The sequence below is a fragment of the Euprymna scolopes genome, chromosome 41 (assembly GCF_053919585.1).
Source record: "Euprymna scolopes isolate OS-2025 chromosome 41, ASM5391958v1, whole genome shotgun sequence".
Taxonomy (NCBI): domain Eukaryota; kingdom Metazoa; phylum Mollusca; class Cephalopoda; order Sepiida; family Sepiolidae; genus Euprymna; species Euprymna scolopes.
The window spans coordinates 9,830,915-9,853,344 of NC_136522.1; the positions used below are offsets into that span (position 1 = coordinate 9,830,915).

Consider the following 22,430-nt stretch of genomic DNA (forward strand, 5'->3'; position numbering starts at 1 on the left):
GTTGTTAAGTGACATGGAAAAAATAGTTTTACCGATGATAGATAAATTAAAAACGGTTTTGATTATCGATTATCAGTAATTATCGGTGGGGGGGGGGATTCTGAGACAAAACTTAACTAAGATCACCCCCATACTTATACACTAAAGTTCTGTAAATTTTAAAGAAAATCTGTTCAGCCGTTTCGGAGTCTATAAGGAACGAACTCACACACACACAGTTGCATTTATATAATTGTAGATCCTTATTTTAATTTTTCGTCTTCTCTTCATCATGTCAAATTTTTCCCACCTGTTGCCACCCAACAAAGATCAGATCGACATCAACTGATCCGTTCCACGCCTTAAGTAACCTACCATGTTGCTTTAGATCATCACCGTGACAGAAAAGAACACTTCAGATCTCATGTGTCAAAATTTGAGCTCGATTGGATTATTAGTTTACAAATTACAATCATTTAAATGAAAATGCTGTTGCAAATTTTCAGAATAATAAAAACAAGTGAAGCATGCATGGTCCTCTGTGAATAAGATATAAAAAAATTAATAATTTCCAGAGAATCACTTATGATGTTGGCAACCTTCATGCAGTCCCTCCCATAAGTACCGATGCCTTTCTAGAAGGAGTCCTGACTAGAAAAATATTGGGGGAAACCAAAGCCAACAGTAAAACCACCTAATTCATACAATGCGATTATAATCAAAGCGGTGGGGAAGGGTTCCCTTTAGGAGAGAACTATTTAGGCTATGTACATACAAAAAAGAAAAAAAAAGGTTATATTTTTATTCACACTCTCAGGTAACAATGGGCAGCCATGCTAGTTTCTAAATAAATTGAGACGCAATAACATGTGGATGAAATTACATTTTATTTTTATTTCTGATATATTTCATACAAAATACTACATCACATTATCAGGGATGAAAGATGAAAAAAAAAAAAAGGATTAAAAACAAAAAGAAAAATGTCTTTGAAATTTTCAGACAGTTTCATGATTATGTGACCCCCTCCCCTTCCTAGTGGATCAGCGGTTACTTCTTTTGGAAAAAGGACATCAACGATGACTGTTTTTGTTTTCCTTTGTCAGCGATCGTCTTGGCAGTAACAGCAGTTGGACCAAATTTCTTCTGTGAAAATAGAATTAAAAAAAATTTAAACAAAAATCACTTTAGAGATTAACGTGTTTCTAAGGTTTGGTTGATCAGTTTTTTTGTTTTTTACACAGGCATCACCGCATTATCAAGGCCAAGAGACCACTCGAGGATAAGGGTTAAAGAGTGTACAGTAGAAATTGGACAATATAGTAATCATTAGTAATGGAAATTCGGTAAATTTGTTAACTTATATGGAACGGCTCATCAAGAACTTGTTTATGTTAGACTTGAACACAACCATATTGTAGTCAGCCGGAAAACGGAAGACAATTCCACAGGCATGCAGTTCTAAGAAAGAAGCTTTGTTCATGGAATCTACGTTTAGGTTTAGGCACAGATAAAGAGTGGGGGGAATTATTGATAGTGTTTTCAGCTAGACGAGTGTTTCTTGTGAAAGTTTGGCGAGGGGGGACCATAGAATGGAGCTCAGTCGAACACTTTCCATGGAAATAAAGATACATCAGAGACAAACTCGCAACATCTCTTCTGTGAGATTGAGGTTGCAGGGAAGAAAAAAGGACATCTCCTATGAGGCTACGAAGTCTATTTTGAACTCTATCAAGGCAGGACAAGTCCTTTCTAGCAGCTCCTGCCCAGATGTAGCAACAGTATTCCATCCTTGAACGTACCTGGCTCTTATATACATAGAGAATTTCAGTTTCAGTAGAAAAGAACAAATTACCAAGAGAACTGAAGTTGAATGAATGGTGTAAGTCTAGAATTCAACCTAATAAAAAATTTTTTAAATTAAAATACAGAAAATTTTTTATTATTTATTAACAAATCATATACTAAAAATCATGAAATCATGTAAACTGATCAAGCATTTTTTTGAAAAAAAAAAAGAAAAACAAAAAAACTAAATAAATTTTATGACGAAGCAAGTCGTGTTTTGATGCATCATCTATTATATAAGTTTCAAATGTCTGTGTATTTATGTGCGTGATATTTTAAAATTTTCTTTCTTTGAAGATTGTAACGTTGTGTATGGGGTAGCCAAACCAGTTGCCAACATTGCCCTGCTTTTTATTGAAACCAACCGAGAGCTCTTTTTAGTATCCTCGTTGTTCTCTTAAATGCAATTGTCTGGATCTCTTTTGCACTTGGTTCACCAGGAATATTAATTCAGTGTGTGTGTGTGTTTGTATGTCTGCTAAAAACTTTTGACAGATGCGTTGGAACATGACAAAACCCGGTATCGTTTTAAGCCTCAAACTTTCGGACGACAAATATCAGAAAATTGGCCAAAAGCCTTCACCCTCAACTGGGCATTTTTTTACAGGGAGAGGGTCACTTCTTTCGCATGTCCTCAACCCTCACAGGTCAGATTTCAATTCTATACATAATCTCACTTGCGTACACATATCTGATAGACATTTCCCTTAGTCAACATTGCAGGTTAGTAAATGAGAGAAGTTCTCTGAACCAATTCCATCCATTCTTAATTCTTGCAACCAGGTACAAGTTGAGTCGAGGGATACATCTTGAACAATCAGTCGGGCAGTGTTGTGTAACGAAGCGGTGCACTCTTATTGTAATAGAGCATCAACGGACTAGAAAATCAGCAGCAGGATAGCTGACTAGCAAAACATTAACAGCAGCAGCCGTTTTAGCAATATGCAACTTAGTAAGTGTGCGCAAGCTTGCATGACAAGAAAAAGAGAAAAAAATACACCACGTGCTGAAGAGGAGAAGCAAAGTACATGCCGTGTAAGATGGACATGTGAAGATGAGGCTAAGAAGGTGGTGGGGGAAGAGACTTTTAAAAAGCATGAAACAGCATGAACATGTTATGTGGCAGAACATTGTAAAATACGTGTACACAAAAAGACTTTTGAAAGATAATCAAATGTTATTGTTGGAAGAACCATGAATAAATGAATTTCATTAGCACTAAAAAAAAAAAATGCTGAGTCGGATTTTTTGTTTCTTTCCTTCTTTTTTTATTTGTGGTTTCTTCCTTTGCGACAGTACCAGACAACGTGTGGGTCCAAGTGGTTGAAAAGTAACGACCACGTTACACTGGTTAGTAATGATAGAAGTTCTCTGAACTCGTGCAACTGGGTACAGGTTGAGTCGAGAGATACATCTCGGACAATCAGTCAGACAGTGTTGGTTTTGTTACTATTTACTTGTCTCCCAACGAGGGCCAAGACATAAGATTGGTTCTTAACGTGGAAAAAATTCAGCTACCCCTACTCTGGATTGAAAAAAAAAAAAAAAAAAAAAAAAAAAAATGCCTCAGTCTAGAAGGACGTCTCATCCACTGACTAAAGATAGAAAAGATTAAAGCGTAGTATTACAACAGATACTACACTTTGCTCCTAACCAAAAGGCCAAGGAGTTGGTTTTGAATCACATTGCATTAGATTTGGTCAGATGTTTTGCAAGAAAGAAAGTGCATCGAGGAACAAGCAGCCGATTCTAGGGAGACAAAGAACACAAAGTAAATTTAGTTAAAACTCCTCATCCTAACATTCACATTAGAATTAAAACAGAGGATGCTGCTTCCCTTACCGGTTTAGAAAATTCTCAAAGCTGCCAGTAGCTTGTCTATATAATTATACAACTCTGCGGACCATCCAGGCATCCTTGCTTACTTGATTCTTGTATATAATATTTTATCTGTACCTAAACATAAACGTAGATTCCATGAACAAAGCTTCTTTCTTAGAACTGCACACCTGTGGAACTCTCTTCTGTTTACCTGCTTTCCAGCTGACTACAATATGGCTGTCTTCAAGCCCAATGTAAACAAGTTCTTGATGAGCCGTTCCCTTTAAGTAATCTAATTTACCAAATTTACAATTCTAACGACTACTATATTGTCCTTTTGACCAATGTACACTCTTTAACCCTTATCCTCGAATGGCCTCTGGACCTTGATAAGTGGTGATTCTTTGGTAATATATATATAATATATATATATATATATATATATATATATATATATATAAACAACGTCTTATTCCTGTCTGTCTGTTCACAATTTAACTAACATGTACAAAAAGTACACCATTTCACAAACTAATGTTCATATTGAAAATGGACTTACGTTGCAGCACGATTTCTATATATGGTATTTATTAAAAAAAAAAAATCTGCTTTTGATGAGTAACCTTATTTGTATATTACATTAAATAAAATTTATTTTATTTTAATAATTAGTTTAATTTTATTGTTTGTTGTAATAGAATCGTTTAAATCCAATAGGTGATCACTTTTCATGACAAGTCAGAATATTTGGTTTATCTTAAATAGTATGTGACTAATCCCTCCACCCGACAATATGTTTCGACTGGGCAACACCGGGCACATACAGCAAGTACCTTTATAAAGTCAAACCGTTCACCGCTGCAAGGAATATTGCTACCATATCTGGGTTGGTGTACTAATTTGAACACTTTGTTAACCTAATAGCTTCTGACTGTCTAACAAACTTAATTCCCATCAGAACAGATACTACACTTTGCTCCTAGTCGAAAGGCAAAGTGACTTTGTTGTCATGTGATTCTCTTCAGTTCTAGGAGTAGGAGGTCCTCCCTTCTTGATGCTTTTCAAAACCAAGTTGACCTTTTGTCGCACCTCAAACAAAACAGCTGCAAGGTAAGAAAAATTTCAACAATCAAAAATAAAATCTTATGCTTACTTGAACTGAAGAATTTGAATTGTTGGATGGCGGCTGTTCCGCATCAGAAGCATCAGTAGAATCACTTTCCATGACTGTCTCAGTAACTGCGTTAGTAAAAAAATGAAAGAATGAAGAAAAAAAAGAGGTGGAAGGAAAAGGGAAAAAGGTAGAAAAAGAAAAGAGGAAAAAAGAAAAGAGGAAAAAAGAAAGGAAAAGAAAAAAATGGCAAAAAAAAGGAAAAATGGCAAAAAAAAAAAAAAAAAAGGAAAAATGGCAAAAAAAAAGGAAAAATGGCCCCAAAAAAGGAAAAATTAAAAAAAAAGAGGGAAAATGAAAAAGAAAAAGGAAAAAAAAGAAAAAGGAAAAAAAAGAAAAAGGAAAAAAAAGAAAAAGAAAAAGGAAAAAAAAGAAAAAGAAAAAAAAAGAAAAAGGAAAAATTAAAAAAAAAAGAAAAATAAGAAAAAAAGAAAAAGGAAAAATAGAAAAAAAAGAAAAGGAAAAAAGGAATTGAAGTATGGAAGTATAAAATGAAAACAATTCCTTCATTTATTTTAATTGGAATTCATTTTTGAGATGAGTATTATTTATTCATTTTTTTTTTTTTTTTTTCAAAAAATATCCTAATATTTTGCCCAAATACATAAGTAAGCAGTTTTGGAGAGAAGTGGAGGAATTCATTTGTTTTTCTTTTTTTTTTTAATTTTTATTCCAGACTTTTATCCTCATAGTTGTTTCACACGTTTTGGCCAACTCTGATAGAGACGTTGAATCTCTACGGTTCCAGGTGAGAATTGTCTGAAGATAGTGGTTTCAATCCTACCCAAAGCCGGCCAGAGGCTTACTTGGTCAAAATGGGGTGAGATGACAACTTTCGGAAGGCAATAATTGCAGTGAATGCCGTTAGGAGATTTCTTTTTTTTTTTTTTTTTACACAGTGATCACCACTTATCAAGGCCTGGAAGCCACTCAGGGATAAGGGTTATTGCAAGTACATTACGTTAGTGTGGAGATTTGATGAAGTGTTTACTTAAGGGGGCGGTTCATTAGGAATTTGTTAACGTTGAACTTGAAGACATCCAAGTTGTAGTCCGGTGGGAAGCAGGCAGATTCAGAGTTCCTATCCTGTCGCGGTTATCACCTGACGAAAGCCAGAGGAATAGTTGGCCGAAACATCGTGAAACAACTAAGAAAAAGATGAGGATAATACAGGGTGAGCCCCTCCCAAAAAACGGGCCCCAACTCTAATTAGGCCCCGTTTCTTAGTGTTTTGTCCAAATGAAACAAAACTTTGGTCATAACTAATTTATTATATTCAAAATATCACATCAAACACTAGAGTCTTTGGCCTTTTTTTCTCCATTGATTGTAAAATGCTCAGAAAAACAATGTAATGTCCTCTGTTTTTTTTGGGGTCACCCTGTAGTCCGCAATAAAAAAAAAAAAAAAAAAATTAATTAATTCCTCCACTTTTCTCCAAAACTGCTTATGTATTTGGGCAAAATATTAGATATTTTTTGTTAGTATATTTAGGTTTTAAAATATATTAACAAACATGAAAAAAAAAAAACAATGAATGTATTGTGAAATATTGTTTTGAATATATAACCTTTTTTTTTTTTTTTTTTATCAATTCTTATTTATTTTTTCTGGCAAATTATTTAGATATTTTAAAAATATAATTATTTACAGAAACATGAAAAAAAACAATGACCATAAAAAAGTAAGAAAGTAAGAATATTTGACCCCCCCCCCCCCAAAAAAAAATGCAAATATGTTTGAACAAAAAAAAAAAAAAAGAAAAGTAAAACTTAATTGATAAAAAAGTTTACAAATAATCTTATTAGAATCCAAAACAATATTTCATGTTTCTATAAAAATAAATACATTTCAAAATATCCACATAAATGAAAACAAACACTTTTTTAAAAAAGGGTTTTTTAAGCTGGAACGCAATGTGATACATTCATTGTTTTTTTGTTTTTTATATTTCTGTAAATAAATATATTTTTTAAAATATTTAAACAGTTTACCAAATATATATTACATATTAACTTAAATAAACATTTAAAAATATGCAATAAAAAATAAACTAAGTAATAAAACATAAGTAAGCAGTTTTGGAAAAAACAGGAGGTATTGTTTCCATTTTGTGTTTCCTCAATTGAGAAATGCGGGTACCCTCTAACAACGTAAGTTAAGCTACCGTATTATGCTCAATTACCTAATATTTTTTATATAGCTTTTACTATTTATGTGCGTCAAATTAATGCATGTCAAAAACAAAAAGCAACCGATTTTAATTTAGATGAACTTGCCTGCTATTTTTTTTTTCTCATTAAAAACCCTTGTAAAAGAATATTTTTTTCCTAGGGTCGAGATTTGGATGTTGACAAATTTACTTTTCATTAACATTTTTTGGTAAACATTTACTCTTAAAAAAAATAGACAACAAACATTTATTATAAACTAGCGGGGGTACCCGGCGTTGCCCGAGTGTTTGCTTCCGGGACGGGGAGTTTTAACAAATGTTATGGTAGGTAAGTAGGAAGGATCAAACCTGGAGTCATGAGTAAAAGTAGGAAAATAAAGTGTGAAAAAAAACAAAAACAAAAAAAAAAAACATCTGCAACGTTAACAGTTCGGCCACCAAGAAAAGTCCATTCCAGTTGTTTAGGAAAAAAACAAAAAAAAAAAAAAAAAAAACGACTACGGTAGGTCGGCGCGAACGTGAAAATATAATGTGAATTGTCCAGCACGCTAACCACTACGCCACAGAGCACTGCAGCTTAGTTTAGTGATTTTAAATAACTTCACATGAAAGAACTACGAAGCCAAACCGGTGTTCTCTTCTCAACTGTTCCTTGTGAACGATCCCCAAACGGTGTTAAGTGGTGGCAGGGGGAGGAGGAATTTATTAGAGAGAAAATATTTTACCACTTCCATTGATCTTAACCGATTTTGGCCGTGACTTCTCAGCAGAAAAAGTATAGAAATCTAAGATTATCGAGGAATTTGAGAAATAATAAGCCTATAACACACCTCAGATATTGTTCTGCCGTTTGTGCATATTATATTTGCATGAAATATCTTGATTTTTAATCCTATTAATGTCAAAATCAGACGGGAAAAAATGAGTTCATTTTATTTATATAGAGATAAATATGTTTCCATCTAAACACGAAAAGACCACTACATTTCTGCTGATTGTGACTGGATTTTAATTCTGTCTGAAAAAGCTTCTGATTTATGTTGCCATTTTTTTTTTTTTTTTGGTTTGGAACGACATTTTCTATTTCAAAAATGACTCGACACTATAGAACTGATTTAGACATTATTTTAATTTAGTTTAAATATAAAAGCCAAGTAGATGATCAATAATAAAAACTCGGTTCTTCTTCTTTACTGTAGTGAAATTCAAAAACTGAAATATTGAATTTCAATTGAGACCAAAAGTATCCACTGTATTGTTGCAGTAATTAAAATATCTAAAAATTAAAAAAAAAAAAACCCCCGATAAGATAGAAAATGAATTATTAATGAAAATAATTTTTGAAGACAATTAGCAAAAATCAAGTTTTGCTAAATTGGCCAAATATTTCCAGTTTTTAGAAAAGATTTACCTCCCTTTTGTTACGATTTAAACTCATTTTTTTTTTTTTTTTTTTTGTAAAACTCAATATTCACTAATTGTCTCTGAAAACTATTTTTACTAATAATTAATTTTCTACTTTATCGTTTTTCATAATTTTTGGATATGTTCATTACTGTGACATAACAATTCAGTAGATACCATTGGTTTCACTTGAAATTCAATATTTCGATTTCTGAATTTTGCTACAATAATGGAGAAATAAAAAAATCCTAACTATGGAGCAACCATGTTCACGTTTGTATATATTTGCAAATGCCTGTTGGAAGAACAAACCTTAAAAATAATATTATAAAAGAATTCTATATGTGGGCCTTCTTAACAACAGCAATTACCTGCAAACAAGTGTTATACTGCACGAAAAAGAATATGACAGAGAAAATGTAAAAATGTGGATAAATGAAGAATTGTTGTCACATTTGGGTTGGTGCATCTGCTTCTAGCCTCTCACTACTGGACAGGATTCAAAAGAGAGTCGCCAATCTAATAAGTCCCGAACTGTCAGCTAGGCTTCAGCCTCTGTCCCATCGACGAAATGCTGTATCCCTCTGCCTGTTTTACAAGTACTTTAATGGTAGATGCTCCAACGAACTACAAGCACCTGTACCCTCTCGACATGAATACCCGGACAAACCAGCAGCAAAATCCCACCACTTCACAGTAGAGATTCCTAGGTGTAAGAAAGCCTTCTATTTTAATAGTTTCTTCCTAGGAACTGCTAGACTTTGGAATTCCCTTCCGTGTTCCTGCTTCCCTGACTGTATTGACACGCAGAAGTTCAAGTGTAATGTAAACAGATATTTTGCTGCCCAACTCCCTATATAGTATCCTTACAGTTAGGTCTCAGATAGTAGCCCCCTATACGAAAGTGCCACTGTGCCTTGTTTGGGGTGAAAATGCAATAAAAAACAAAATAATAATAAAAAACTACGCTATTACTTAGTGAAACAAAATAAGACGTATTTACAAATTGTTAAAAGTACACGTTTATGGAATGGAATACACACTCTGTTCAACTTCACTTTACATTTTTTTTGGTAAATGATTTCATACAATTAAGAATTACATAAAACTTACACTTGGTCATGGCTGACAGAACAAGAGCAAGCTACCTCTGGATTAAATAATTCCGTATAGATAACTGAGTTTCACATACTTATAATTTCATATAAAGATTGTTACCTTTTGGGACTTGAAACGATTTTTATTCTTATTATATCGGACAAAAAAGATACGACAGCGAAAAGATAACGATTTTATTTATTAAGTAGAACCAGAACAAGGTGTATTTGCAAATTGTATGTGTTAGCTACAAGTCCATGTTTATGGAATATGCACTTTTTCTCAGATTCATTGGGATTCACTTTCTTCAAGTGAGATAAAATGTTTTAAGCAATCGAGCACAAACTTTATGAAAAGCAGAAAGATCAAATGGATGTAATGTACGAAGTCCAAGAATGGTTTCATGAGAAAAAAAAAAAAAAAAAAGACAGAAATATTTCAGAATCGATTGTTTCAAGAGAAAGAAACATATAAACTATTTAATAAGAAGTTCTGACTCACCCATAAACCCTTCATCATTCAGGTAAGTTTTCTTTTTCTTTCTTTTAATATGCTTCCGTCGACGGCCGTCACTCGTCACCTGAACGGTTGCCGCTGGCTCTTCTTTTTTCACTTTCTCTTGTTCAGGAGTGTTCGGAATCGGGGATTCATCTTCCATTGATTCTGCTTTTTCTTCTTTATCTTTTTCTTTGTCGTCTTCGTCTTTTTCTTCATCCTTTTTATCATCTTCAGAATCAGGTGTTGCTGCTGCAGGGCTAGGAAGAGGATCCTCTGTTTCCATTTCTTGAGAGAGAGAGGAGGGAAGGAGAGACAGTAAAGAAAATTACAGAAATTAGGGAGGATAAAAAAAAAAAAAAATCTGAAATCAAGATAAATTTTCCAACCAATTTCCCAATTTAAAATGTAAAAAAAGCTCTATTTCAGGGCAATTCTAGCTTTATAGGGTAGTTAGCCCCCAAATTTGTTGCTATTGAAGATAAATTTTGTGCATTATTTTAAGGGATATGCTCCTGAAAAGTTAAAAAAGAAAAGGAAATTGCTTACCCAACTGTGACCTCCTCCCCCCAAAAAAACTTAGAAAGAAAAAAAAAAAAAAGGTAAAATAAGTTTATTAGCAGAACAAAGGTATAGAAAGTTGTTCATCAAGGTACACAAAAGAAAGTTAAAATAGGACTATTAATCAAGGTGTAGAAATGAACACAAACAAAGGACCAAACAATTGAGGTTAACATGATTAGAGTTTATGAACAGTTTTAAGAGTGGCGACAGTTTACGACAGTTAGGAACAGTCTGCGGACAGTTTTGGTAGCATTACAAGTTGATTTTTTCTTTTTAGATAATTGTTATTTTATCAACTTGCATGAAAATAGCTTTGTAAAAGATGCTTAAAACCGTTTGAATTATGCAAATACCATTAGTAGTTCAAAAGTTATGAGAATTTTAAGTGCCAAAATTTAAGCTTTTCCGTGGACATTTTTCTTTAAAAAAAAAATGGGCTAAATTACGGACCTCAACATTTCAAGAAATTTGGTAATTTTGCCACCATTTATTTATTTTCAAGCTATTCTCATGAAACTTGGCATTCTTATGTAAAATTGTGTGCTCTTTCTGATTATGCAATCAAATCTGACATATCTCTTTACCATAAGCCATGAATTATAAATTCAGATGTACAAATTTTAATTTTTTTTAACTGCCGCATGGTATCATACAGTGGGTGTCTATTTATGAACAAAACTAAGTATTATACTGGTATTTAAATATAGATTTACTGAGAAAAGGCATTTTCCGGCCTCCTCACCAAAGGAGAGCTTAATCTTGGGTGTAGCCATTGAATGTCTAAAGAGCATTCATGATTGGTATTTACTACTCCCCTCAAATAAAAAAAACATTGAGTAGATATGAATTAATCGCAGAAATAAATCACAGAAAATTTTTCATATAGATTTTGGATTTCTGTAAAAGATGGAAATTTCCATAGTCAACCAGAACTTATGCATTTTGGGACCAGTCCAATTTTCAATTTTGTAAATCCTTTCTATCTGGCCCAAAATATACTCCTATTTTCTGAGATGCAACCATAAATCGTACTCTACATGAATCCTTGATGTAACTTTCACAGTACCAGGATACCAGGAATCCTGATAAGCAACAACTATATATTCACCAGTTGATGGTAATCTTTGTAATTTCTATTTTGTTGTTTTACTGAAAATTCAATTATGTAAACAAAGAAATAAAACAGTAATTTTTTTTACCTTGTTTCCACCTTAACATTTAAAATGATTACTTTTATATGTTTTAGGTTATGCTGAAAGCGAATTTAGCATTTAAATTTTCTGCAAATAAGTAGTTTTCTGGATATTAAGCAATGTCATTTCTTATGTTATCGCTGGTGGCCATTTTGATACGCGCAAGCGCACCCCCGAGAAACTATGCACAAACGCGCATACCAAGATGGCCACCAGCAATAACGTAAGAAATGACATTGCTTAATATCCGGAAAGCTACTTATTTGCGGAAAATTTAAATGCAATATTCATTTTCAGCATACCCGCAAACCTTATAAGGTAATCATTTTAAAGAAAAATGTTAAGGTGGAAACAAGGTAAAAATTGACAAAATGCATCACAATGAAATTCTTTATCGAACCGCCTAATTATTATTATTATTATTTAGATATCCTCAGTTAAAAAAAAAAAAAAACGTGTTTGTTTTACAAATTTGAAAAAATGGTCTTGACAATGAGTTAAAAATAAATTCAAGTTTCACAATATCTTTTTTAAATTAACGTGAACACTAGGTTGCTTCAATTAAAAGTCAAATATGAACAGGTAAAATTATAAAGGAATAAAAATAAAAGGTAAAATTATAGAAGAATAAAAGGCAAATTAAATGAGGTATAGGTTGTTTAAACAGTTACATTCAATTTAGTTTAAATGTACGGTTTTTGAAAAAATTACAAGTGTGGATTTTCTTTTTAGTGACACTGCATTGCTATTAATAATTAATTTTCTAACTTATCGTTTTTCAAAATTTTTAGATATGTTCATTATTGTGACATGGCAAGCAGATAGCATTAGTTTTGCTTGAAATTTGATGTTTTGATTTTTGCTTTAATAACAAAGAAGAATTGTGAAAAGAAAAACAAACCTTCTTCTTCTTCGCTGCTGCTGTCAAAGAGGTCATCTTTTATTCTTCGGCGTTTCTTTTTCTGGACAAAATCATCATCTGAAATAATCAAAGAATTCAAGTTGACAGAAGAAAATCCACAGTCGGCCATTGTTTATCTTCATCGATAACACAGTCATTTCACGAGAAAATTGTTACTTATACAGAATACGGAAAAAGTTCAGTCATATCATTGAAACTATTACTTTGTAAGGTTATTTTGAAAAAAAATTTAGAACACCAAATAATTTTTTTTTAATTAACAAAATATCCTTGTCCCGATTTCCTCCATATTAAAAAACAAAACGTGCTTGTGTAGTTTAACAAATACATAAAAAAATGAAGATAAAGAAAAATCTCTATGATGTACATGCCTGTTATGAAATTAAGTTCTTATAAAAATCGCTTGATTTGATCAATTTCGTTTATTTATTCATTTTTTTTTTGTTTTACAGAGGAAAATCAAATTTTAGCGAGATCATAACGGAGCCAATTTGGTAATTTCCAGCTATGAGGCGGGAGGGGGGGGGGTGCCAAGGGGAGATAATTCAACTTAATTCTTAAAGTTTGCCAAAATTTGCCAAGATTATTTTTACAGTTTGAATAATTTTAGGTATTCCATTTTTCTTTGTGTTCTTTTTCTTTCAAAAAAATCATTTCTAAACTTATTAATAAAATTATGACAACTTCTGAGCGTTTTCGCAAACTTCAAGATTAAGATGGATGACATCGTTGTGTTCAGTGATAAGTTCATAGTAGTGGGACGATTAATCGGAATCGGAAAAATTGGAAATTTAGGGGGAATCGTAATTGGAAAATTTTATGCTTATTTTCCGATGCTAAAAATGATTCCTTTAATTATCATATTTGATTTTGTTTAAAATAAAATCTTCGCTGGTAGTAATAATAAAACAATCAATATTTATTGATTTTAAACTACCAGTAAAGCTAACATCTATAGCTCACTCTCAACAAGTGCGTTTTTACGTTTGAGAAAATATCTGCATATTTAACATGTGTTTTTATGGTAATCGAGGGGGGGGGGACATTTTAGTTAAATATTTAGAGATTTATAAGGAATTGGAGTTGGTAATTGCATCGGAATCAGAAAAAAATACTGGAATTGTCTCATCACTAGGGCGATGACAACAGCATATTCTTTTCATTGTTTTGACTCTCGAGTGTGTATCTGTTGATATCTTACATCTATATATATAAAAGCGAAAATGTATGTATGTATGCACGCTTTTCCTCAATGTCCACAAAAGGCTTCTTTCAGAAAAACGCTTGTTTGGTTCACAACTTCTTAAAACTTTTTATATCATCTATAAATTGTAATATCTCAGAGTTATCCACGGAGCTCACCTGTCTATTTAATTTTATTGACTTTCAAACATTAATTATTCCACATTTCCTGCATCGGTATGCGTTACATTCGGTTTTCGGTATATAAAAAAGCGAAACTCGACTCTAATCACAGGCCGAAAGCCAGTTGTCTCAAGAGAGCTAAGTAGCGTTTGTTCAATGTCGACTTCGTCATATCAGACTGTAGCTTTCATTTCGCTCCTCCTAATAAACAGGGAGCGGGTTTTTAAAAACAAACAAACCGATTTATTCACCTCATTCAAAACTGTCCCGCACAAAATCGTAACTGCTGAATATCTATCGCCGTCACGTCAATCAAAAACGCGCACCTGTTTTTTTTTAAACACTTTACTATTTTCCAACTGCGTGTCGTGAAGGCTTCGTTTTTTTTTTTCACGGGCACCTGTTTTTTTCACATACCACGAAAAACACTCGGGCAACGCTGGGTACCCCTCGCTAGTCTTTTATATAGAGAGATGTGGTTCTCAGTTGATTAACTGTATCGGATATATACTCGAGAGTCAAAACAATGATAAGAATATGCTGTTGTCATAGCTCTACTCATCACTAGTATAAAGATTTTTCTGCTTTTTGTATTTTTCTGTGGGTGAGTAGTCAGAGACTAGCACAAAATCATTTTCATTAACATTTCACTCCCTCTTGAGATCCATCATTAACCAGTGTCAGAGGCATCCCTCAGATCAGCATTGGAGCACGGCGACACACAGAAAGTCTTCTTTCAAGAGACCAATCGCTGCACTATTTTTACCTTGGAATAAAAAAAAAAAAAAAAAAAGAAAAATTAAAGAAAGCACCAAATGAACCATGATCACTTACCAGAGTCTGAAGAAGCTGGCTTTTTCTTATGTTCAGTTCTGGAAATAAAAGAAGATATATATATATATATATATAATATTAAAAGGAAAGATGAGCAGTAAAAGTTAAATAAATATAACTTTATTATATCATTAGAAGAATAAGGAAAAGTAAAAGGGAAATTTAAGAAAAAAAAAACCTCTTTAGACCATGGCATTTCTAAGCTAAATGTTTCTCATCAGAAGAGAAGGGCCAGAATTATACAAAATGCAAATATAGAAAAACTGGCTTAATGACATTTAGAGATGAAATGAGAATAAAATGGTAAATAGAAATTAAAAATAGGTTTATATTTTATAAAGGGTAAATAGGAGGGATAGTATATATGTAGGTAATAGGACAAAAAAAATTATAGGCCACTATGAAATAATGGGGAACACTAAAAAGCCAACAATAGAAGAAGAAAGGGAAAATAGGGAAGAAGATAAAGTGGAGAAAAAGAAGAGGAGACAGAAAAAATACAGAAACACATAAAAAATAGATAAAAATAAAAATTAAAACAATCGGAAAGTGGAGGAAAATGGGATTAGAAAAAAGTTTAAAATGTGTTCGAAATAAAATTAAAAAAATAATATCTATATATATAAAAGCGAAAATGTGTGTGTTAGTGTTAGTGTGTGTGTGTGTGTGCATTTTCGTGTATGTCTGCGAAAGGCTTTTTTTGATGAGCTTCTCGGTCGGCTCCCTCATTCTTTAAACTTTTTACATATCACGTCTAAATCATAATATCTACGAGTTAGCAACGGGGGTCGCTTGTCTATTTAATTTTCCAGAGTTTGAAAAACTAAATATTCCACATTTTCTGATTGCTGCATGTGAATTGGGCTTTTTCGTATAATAAAAGTGAAACGAAGCTTAAGACATCGTTCCCGGTGTGATTGCCGGGAACGTCCAAAAGCAATCAGCTTTGATCAATGCGGAGTTTCTCCTTATATCAGACAATTGCTATTCAATTTGAATAATCCCCTTTAAATGAGAAGCTGGTTTCCCCCCACCATCATCTGGAGGAAGCCAAAAGTACCCTGCATTGAAACAAAGTAAACAAACGCCAAAAGACTGCCCCGCAGTAAATAAAAAAAAAGTGCCACGTCATTGTAATGCTCCCGCGATGACCTCATTAAGCGGCCACCTGTTAATCAAACCTCTTTGACTTTTTAACTCTTAATTTAACACTTCTCAATTCCTCTGCCCTCATGGCCGAGATGGTTAGGTAGGTGGCTTTTTTTCCCCTTTCGTTTCCACCTTCGCGTCAAGGCTTCAGAGTTCAATCCAACCTTCCAACTAAAACTTTTTTTTTTCTTTTAACATTTCTTTTTTAACACACACACCTCCAAACACCCGGGCAACAGCAGGTACCCCCCACTAGTCTATATATATATAAAAGCGAAAATGTGTGTATGTATGTACGTTCGCTTTTTGTGTATGTCTTCAAAAGGCTTTTTTCTGGCGGATTCTCGAGGCCGTCGCTCATTTTTTAAACTTTTTATATCACGTCGAAATCATAATATCTATGTGTTACGAATGGGGGTTGCCCGTCTATTTAATTTGCCCAACTTTGAAACGTTAAATATTCAACATTTTGGGATCGCTGCATATTGCTTTCGTTTTTCGGTATAAAAAAGCGAAACTCGATTCGAATCCTTGGCCCATGGCCAGTGGTCACTAGAAAGCGATTAAACATTTGGTCAATGTTGGCTTACCGTCGTCATATCAGACGGTTGCTTTCATTTCGAGACGAGACACTCCCCTAATAAACGGGAGAGCTGGTTTTTCCCAAATTTAGGTAAAAACAAACAAACCGGGTTACTGACTTCATTAAAAACTGAAAATGTTAACTGCTGAATAGCTATTGCTTACGTCATCGTAAAGCTCACGCAAAATGTTAACTCTACAACTTTCACTTGACATCATTAAGATCGGGCACCTGTCAATTCTTTTACTTAAATAAATTCAAACATCTTTCAGTAACTCATTCTGGCTGGCCGAGCGGTTAACGTGTCATGTTTTTTTTTTCACATTTTATTTTCCAACTTCGCCTCAGGGCTTCGGGTTCGATCCTACCAACTTACCAAAACTTTTTTTTTACCCCCGCCACTTTTTTATTTAAGAGCACCCACACCTTGTAACCCCGGGTACCCCCACTAGTCTTCTATAAAAGGCAAGATGTGTGTTTGTATGTTTACCAAAAACTTTCGACAGACACATTGGACATGGTATCGTTAGAAAGATCAATCTCTCCGGCGTAAAATATCTAAAAATTGGCCAAACAGATTAATTCTGTGCTGGTCAACTGGGTCATTATTCGCAAGAAGGAGTCAGTTTTTGCATCAACATTTTTGCAAGTCATATGCCTACCAATCTCAACATACGTTTATAAAACGTTGTTTCGAAGATCCGCGACCTCATAAGGGTGTGACAAGCTAACGCGTTTGCTTTTTTTCACCTCCCTTTCCTCTTTCGTGTTACAGGTTCAAGCCTGTCTGCCTACTGCGGCTAATTTTTTTTTCTTTTCTTTTTTTTTCTGTTTGCACAGATACTCGCTGCTATTTTGATTGAAACAAAATTTTGTTTTTTTCTTGGGAGGGAGTAGGTGCTCAATAGCCTTAGTATACCACCTCTCTCCACCCAGGCCACACTGAGGGTGAAGAAATAAATGTTTTTGGCCAATTTTTCGATATTTGTCGTCTGAGATGTTGAGCTTTAAAACGATACCGATCTTGTCAGGACCTGCCGCGTGTGTTGAAAGTTTTTGGCAGACACACATTTTGCCTTTTATATTATAAATAGACGATTTTTCTAGGAATTAGTTGACATTTTCTATTCAGATCAGTACATAATAACACTGAAAATGACCACCCCTGGCAAAATCTGTCCTAGTTTTTCCCCTTCCAGCCAAGATTGAATAAATGTTTCTACATTTTAGCTATTATTCATCTATGGCAATGTTGGTCAAGAATATACAAACTCTGTGGGCGTTTGTTTTGCAGTTTTTTTTACTTTTAGCTAGACATACAAACACACATATAATAGCTGAGTAAAGAATGTATCTGTATATAAATTTAAATAAAACTATTGTTATTGAAAATGAAAACATAAAAATCAGGCACACATACACAAATTTATAGATTTATATATATATATATATATATATACCTTTTCTTCTCACTTACAACTGGAGATTCCTTTTTGGTAATTGAAGGTTTTTCTTCTGATTGTTTGGTTTTGGCTAAAAAAAAAAAGAAAAAAGAAAGAAATAATCAACTATGGATATTTTGAAAAGGTAAACGCGTTAAAATTATTTAAAATGATGATGATGATGATATTTTGTTACAGTGCACACACTATTTTTTTTGTTTGTTTGTGAATGTTTTAGATGGTGGGAGGAAGATGAAATTATGTAAATAAATGGTTGATGATCAAATGTGAGAGGAGATGAGTGATGGAAACAATTAGAGTCAGGGATGCGGATTTAGAGAGGGAGGGAGAATGAAAGAGAGGACAGAGGAAAAAGATATAGGAAGAGCAGGAGAGAAAGGAAGAGGGGGCTGAAACAGGGAGAAGGAGAGGGAGAAGGAGAAAAGTAAAAGAGAAAAAAGGAGAGAGGAGCTAAAGAAAAAAGAGAGGAGATAGAGAGAGAGGAAAAGAGAGGTTGGTTGTTTTTGTTTTATGGCATATCAACCCTTTTTCAGGTTATTTAATGCCGAATCTAGTTATTTTGAGGAACGATTTTTAATGGAGTATATTTGTTTTTTAAGTCAGATTCTATTTAACCCATAGTTGGGACCCTAACAGGTACTACCACTCCGGGTCAGAGTGGACCTGGGAGCAATGGCAATTAAAGGGTGGCTCCACACTCCCCAAGGCCTGCAAGGTGGGGCCTCACCATCGGATATAGTTTTAGGTCATATCCAGGACCGGAAAAGAGAGGAGAAAAAGAGAGAAAGAAAAAAGGAGAGAGAGAGAGAGGAAGAGAAAAAGAGAGGGAGAGAAAAAGAGAGAAGAGGAGAGGCAGAAAGAAAGAAGAGGAGAGGCAGAGGAGACGAAGATAGAAAGGAGAGGAAGAGAGAGAGAAGAGGAGAGGAAGAAGAGAAAAAGAGGAAGAAAGAGAAAAAGCGAGAGTAGGAAGAGATAAAAAGAGGAGAGAAAAAGAAAAGAGGGTGAGAAAAGAGAGAGGAAAGAGAATGGAGAAAAGACGGTGACACATTTTTGTTACACATTCTTTTGTTCATTACAAACAAATTCTGCTTAAAGTACAATCCATACTCACCAATCACGTCACATGATTAACACATCCCTTATTTCAGTTTCTCTCTTCTTACATTTTTTTTTTTTATTACATTTTCACCCCAAACAAGGCACATTGCCACTTTGGTGTAGGGGGCTACTATCAGGGGCAACAACTACTGGGGAACTATGTTGGGATTTGGGCAGCAAGATGACGGTTCACGTTGCACTTGAACTTCTGCATGTCAGTACAGTTAGGGAAGCAGGAACTTGGAATGGAATTCCAGAGTCTAGAAGTTCTGGGGAAGAAACTACTGGAGTAGAAAGATCTTTTACATCTAGGGATCTCTACTGTCTGGGGGTGGGATTTAGCTGCCTGTCGGGCTTGTCGAGGGTGTCTACGTCGTGGGGGCACAAGTGTCTGCAGTTCGTCAGAGCATTCACCACTAAAATACTTGTAGAACAGGCAGAGGGATGCAACGTTTCGTCGATGGGACAGAGGCTGAAGCTTAGATGCCAGTTCAGGGCCTATCAGATTGGCGACTCTTTTTTCAACCTTGTCTAGGAGCGAGAGACTAGTAGCAGATGCACCAGCCCAAATGTGACAACAATACTCCATACATGGGCGAATGGTGGCCTTATAGAGGTAAAGGATACTTTTAGGTGTCAGTAGTTTTCTAGCATGGTAGAGAGAGCCTACCTTTTTTGCAGCGGCCTTGGCAATGTTTTCAATATAATTGTTCCAATTTATCATATTTGACTCATAGAACTTTCTAACACCTTAGTTCATTGCGGTTATATGCCCTTTAAAATGACCTGAAGGTCTTTCTATATAGTAAACAAATATACACGTTTACACTTAATAAATATAACAATTATATGTTGTATACTAACAATAGATTTGCATACAATGAAATGAAACGGGAGCATCCAGTTTGCTTCCATAATCAACTTGTTGTTGCAACTGTGTTCACGTTGGTCGGATTAAGTTGGCTTCTTCATTGACACGCATTAAATCCTGCATCATGACAACCCATGCATAGTAGCCATCCGGTAGCAGCCATGTCAGAAGTTAGGAAGTATGTTAGCTGACTATAACCACGTTACGTGAAAATCACACTGAAGATGAGAATGGTAGTCCGAAGAATCCAAATAATATGAACGTGAAACTTATTTCACATAGTTGTTCTTTCGGTTAGATTTAACTTGCGTATTTGCTTATACTTTTTTTTTTTTTTAACAAATTTTACCTCGATTTCTGTTGATTTGGTTTTTATGGTAAGATCTATCAACACAAGGAAATCAATTGTTATTGATAAAAATAAATTATTACTCTCCCGAGCAACACCAGACAGCCCTGCTAGTAGGTAAATAAAACTGCAAAAAATGAACAAAAACAAAAAAAAACTTACCAGAAGAATTAGCAAAAAATGACATCACACTGGACGGTTTCTTTGATTCCTAAAAGAAAAACATTCTGCGATTATTATTAGGCATGATACAAAAAAAAAAAAAAAAAATAGTAATGTCTTCTTGCTAAGCATTCAGCATTATAAGATAATATGGATCAAGAGTAAGTGGAGTAATCCTCAAAATCAGTATCAGACTTAGAAAGGTTTGTCTAAAACATGTACCCTCTTGACGTAAATACCCCCGACTATCACGACAAACAGCAAAATCCCACCCCTACACTGTAGAGATCTCTTGATGCCAACAAATCTACTCAAATAGCTTCTTCACTTGAAATACTAGATTTTGGAATTCCCTCCCAAGCCCCTGCTTCCTTGACTGTACTGACATGCAGAAGTTCATGTGTAATGTAAACAGACATCTTGCTACTCAAGGGGGGGGGGGTAATAAAAACATTGAAAAAAAAAACACACACACACAAAAAAAAAACGTAACGCAAATGAACGATGAAAACAGAAAAACGTTTTTCTGTTTTCATCGTTCGTTAAGCCTATTTCGTTTTTCTGTTTTCATCGTTCGTTAAGCCTGTTTCGATATTAAAATTTAAAAAATCGGTGGATACCCGGGTGTTTTTGGGTGTGTGGTTGGGGGTGAATAAGTGAAGTAAAAAAAAACAGAAAAACGAACGTTACGTAAAAAATGGCTTAAATAACACTGGTTCAATATTTAAATTTAAAAAATGAAAAAAAAAAAAAAAAAGAAGACATCTCACACCAGGATTTGAACCCAAAACGTTTAGATAATGAACCAACATGCTAATCAACTGACCTAACGCGGCGTACACGAAATTTGAACGTTTTTGGCCAATTTTTCAATATTTTTTGAGCGAAGGATGGAGCTTCAATATGATACAGAGTTTGTGAATTTTTGTTGTGTCTGTCGAAAGTTTTTAGCAGACACACAAACATACATAAGGTTTCGCTTTTATATATATATAGATACTTACTAACATTAAAATATGGCTTCACTAAGAGATATTATTTCACCCAGTATCAATAAAAACAAATAAAAAAATATGGAAATTTATTTGTTAATTATTTTGTTTTTTCCATGCAATTTGATGACATAGGTTTTCCGGTATTATGATAATGAATATTGCATGTAAAATTGTCGCCGACAAATAGTTTTTATATAATAACGTTATGCTTTCCAACAGCCAGCCAAACAATGCATGTGAGTGCGTTGTTTGGTTTAGTGCAAGATTATTTGTAAGCAACAATTTTATGTGTGCTTTTCATTTAGATTACCGGAAGACGTATCAATGTCATCGAATAAAGGTGAATGTGGAAGGTGGTGAGAAACAACCAATTTAACTTTTGGAACCGTGAACATTACCTTTGTTAATGCTATATTATTTTATTAATGTTATATACCTTTATTAATGGCTATATTGAAGATATTAACTCTGGACTAAATTGAAGAGGTTAGCTCACAAATACTTGCATTTTTCTTATTATTATGCCAAAAAAAAAAAAAAAAAATTAGTTTATTGAACTAAATAAAACTTATTTTTTGCCAACAATTTTATTTCTACAACATATTTCTTTGAATAAAATTTTGTAATTTTTTGTTCAGAACAAAGTGTAATAAAAAAATCACTAAACGCTTCAATATATAAATATATGAAATGCATCAGTTTAAAATCTACACAAACAAAAAATAACAATAATGACGTGTAAAAGCTTCTGGGTTTGACCTTTACTCCTGATCTGAAGTGGAACACGTACATCAAGTCTGTTGCCAAGGTCGCTGGAAAGATGGTCGGATCCTTCTACCGCTCCAGAAGATATCTCACTACTGATGCAATTCTCTATCTATGTAAAAGCTAAG

General features: G+C 33.9%; 1 protein-coding gene across 2 annotated transcripts in view; it reads right to left on the reverse strand.

Moving 5' to 3' along the window:
• Positions 1–849: 849 nt before the first annotated feature.
• LOC145266342 (uncharacterized) overlaps positions 850–22,430 on the reverse strand; it is a 47,424-nt gene continuing 25,843 nt past the window's right edge. For both annotated transcript variants that reach the window (XM_080121934.1, XM_080121933.1), the window contains exons 8-14: positions 20,543–20,591; positions 18,060–18,132; positions 14,868–14,905; positions 12,648–12,725; positions 9,996–10,277; positions 4,802–4,887; positions 850–1,125 (exon numbers count right to left, since the gene is read on the reverse strand). In XM_080121934.1, the coding sequence (XP_079978060.1) occupies positions 1,030–1,125; positions 4,802–4,887; positions 9,996–10,277; positions 12,648–12,725; positions 14,868–14,905; positions 18,060–18,132; positions 20,543–20,591 (702 nt within the window). In that variant the 3' untranslated portion in view covers positions 850–1,029. The remainder of the gene's footprint in view (positions 1,126–4,801; positions 4,888–9,995; positions 10,278–12,647; positions 12,726–14,867; positions 14,906–18,059; positions 18,133–20,542; positions 20,592–22,430) is intronic.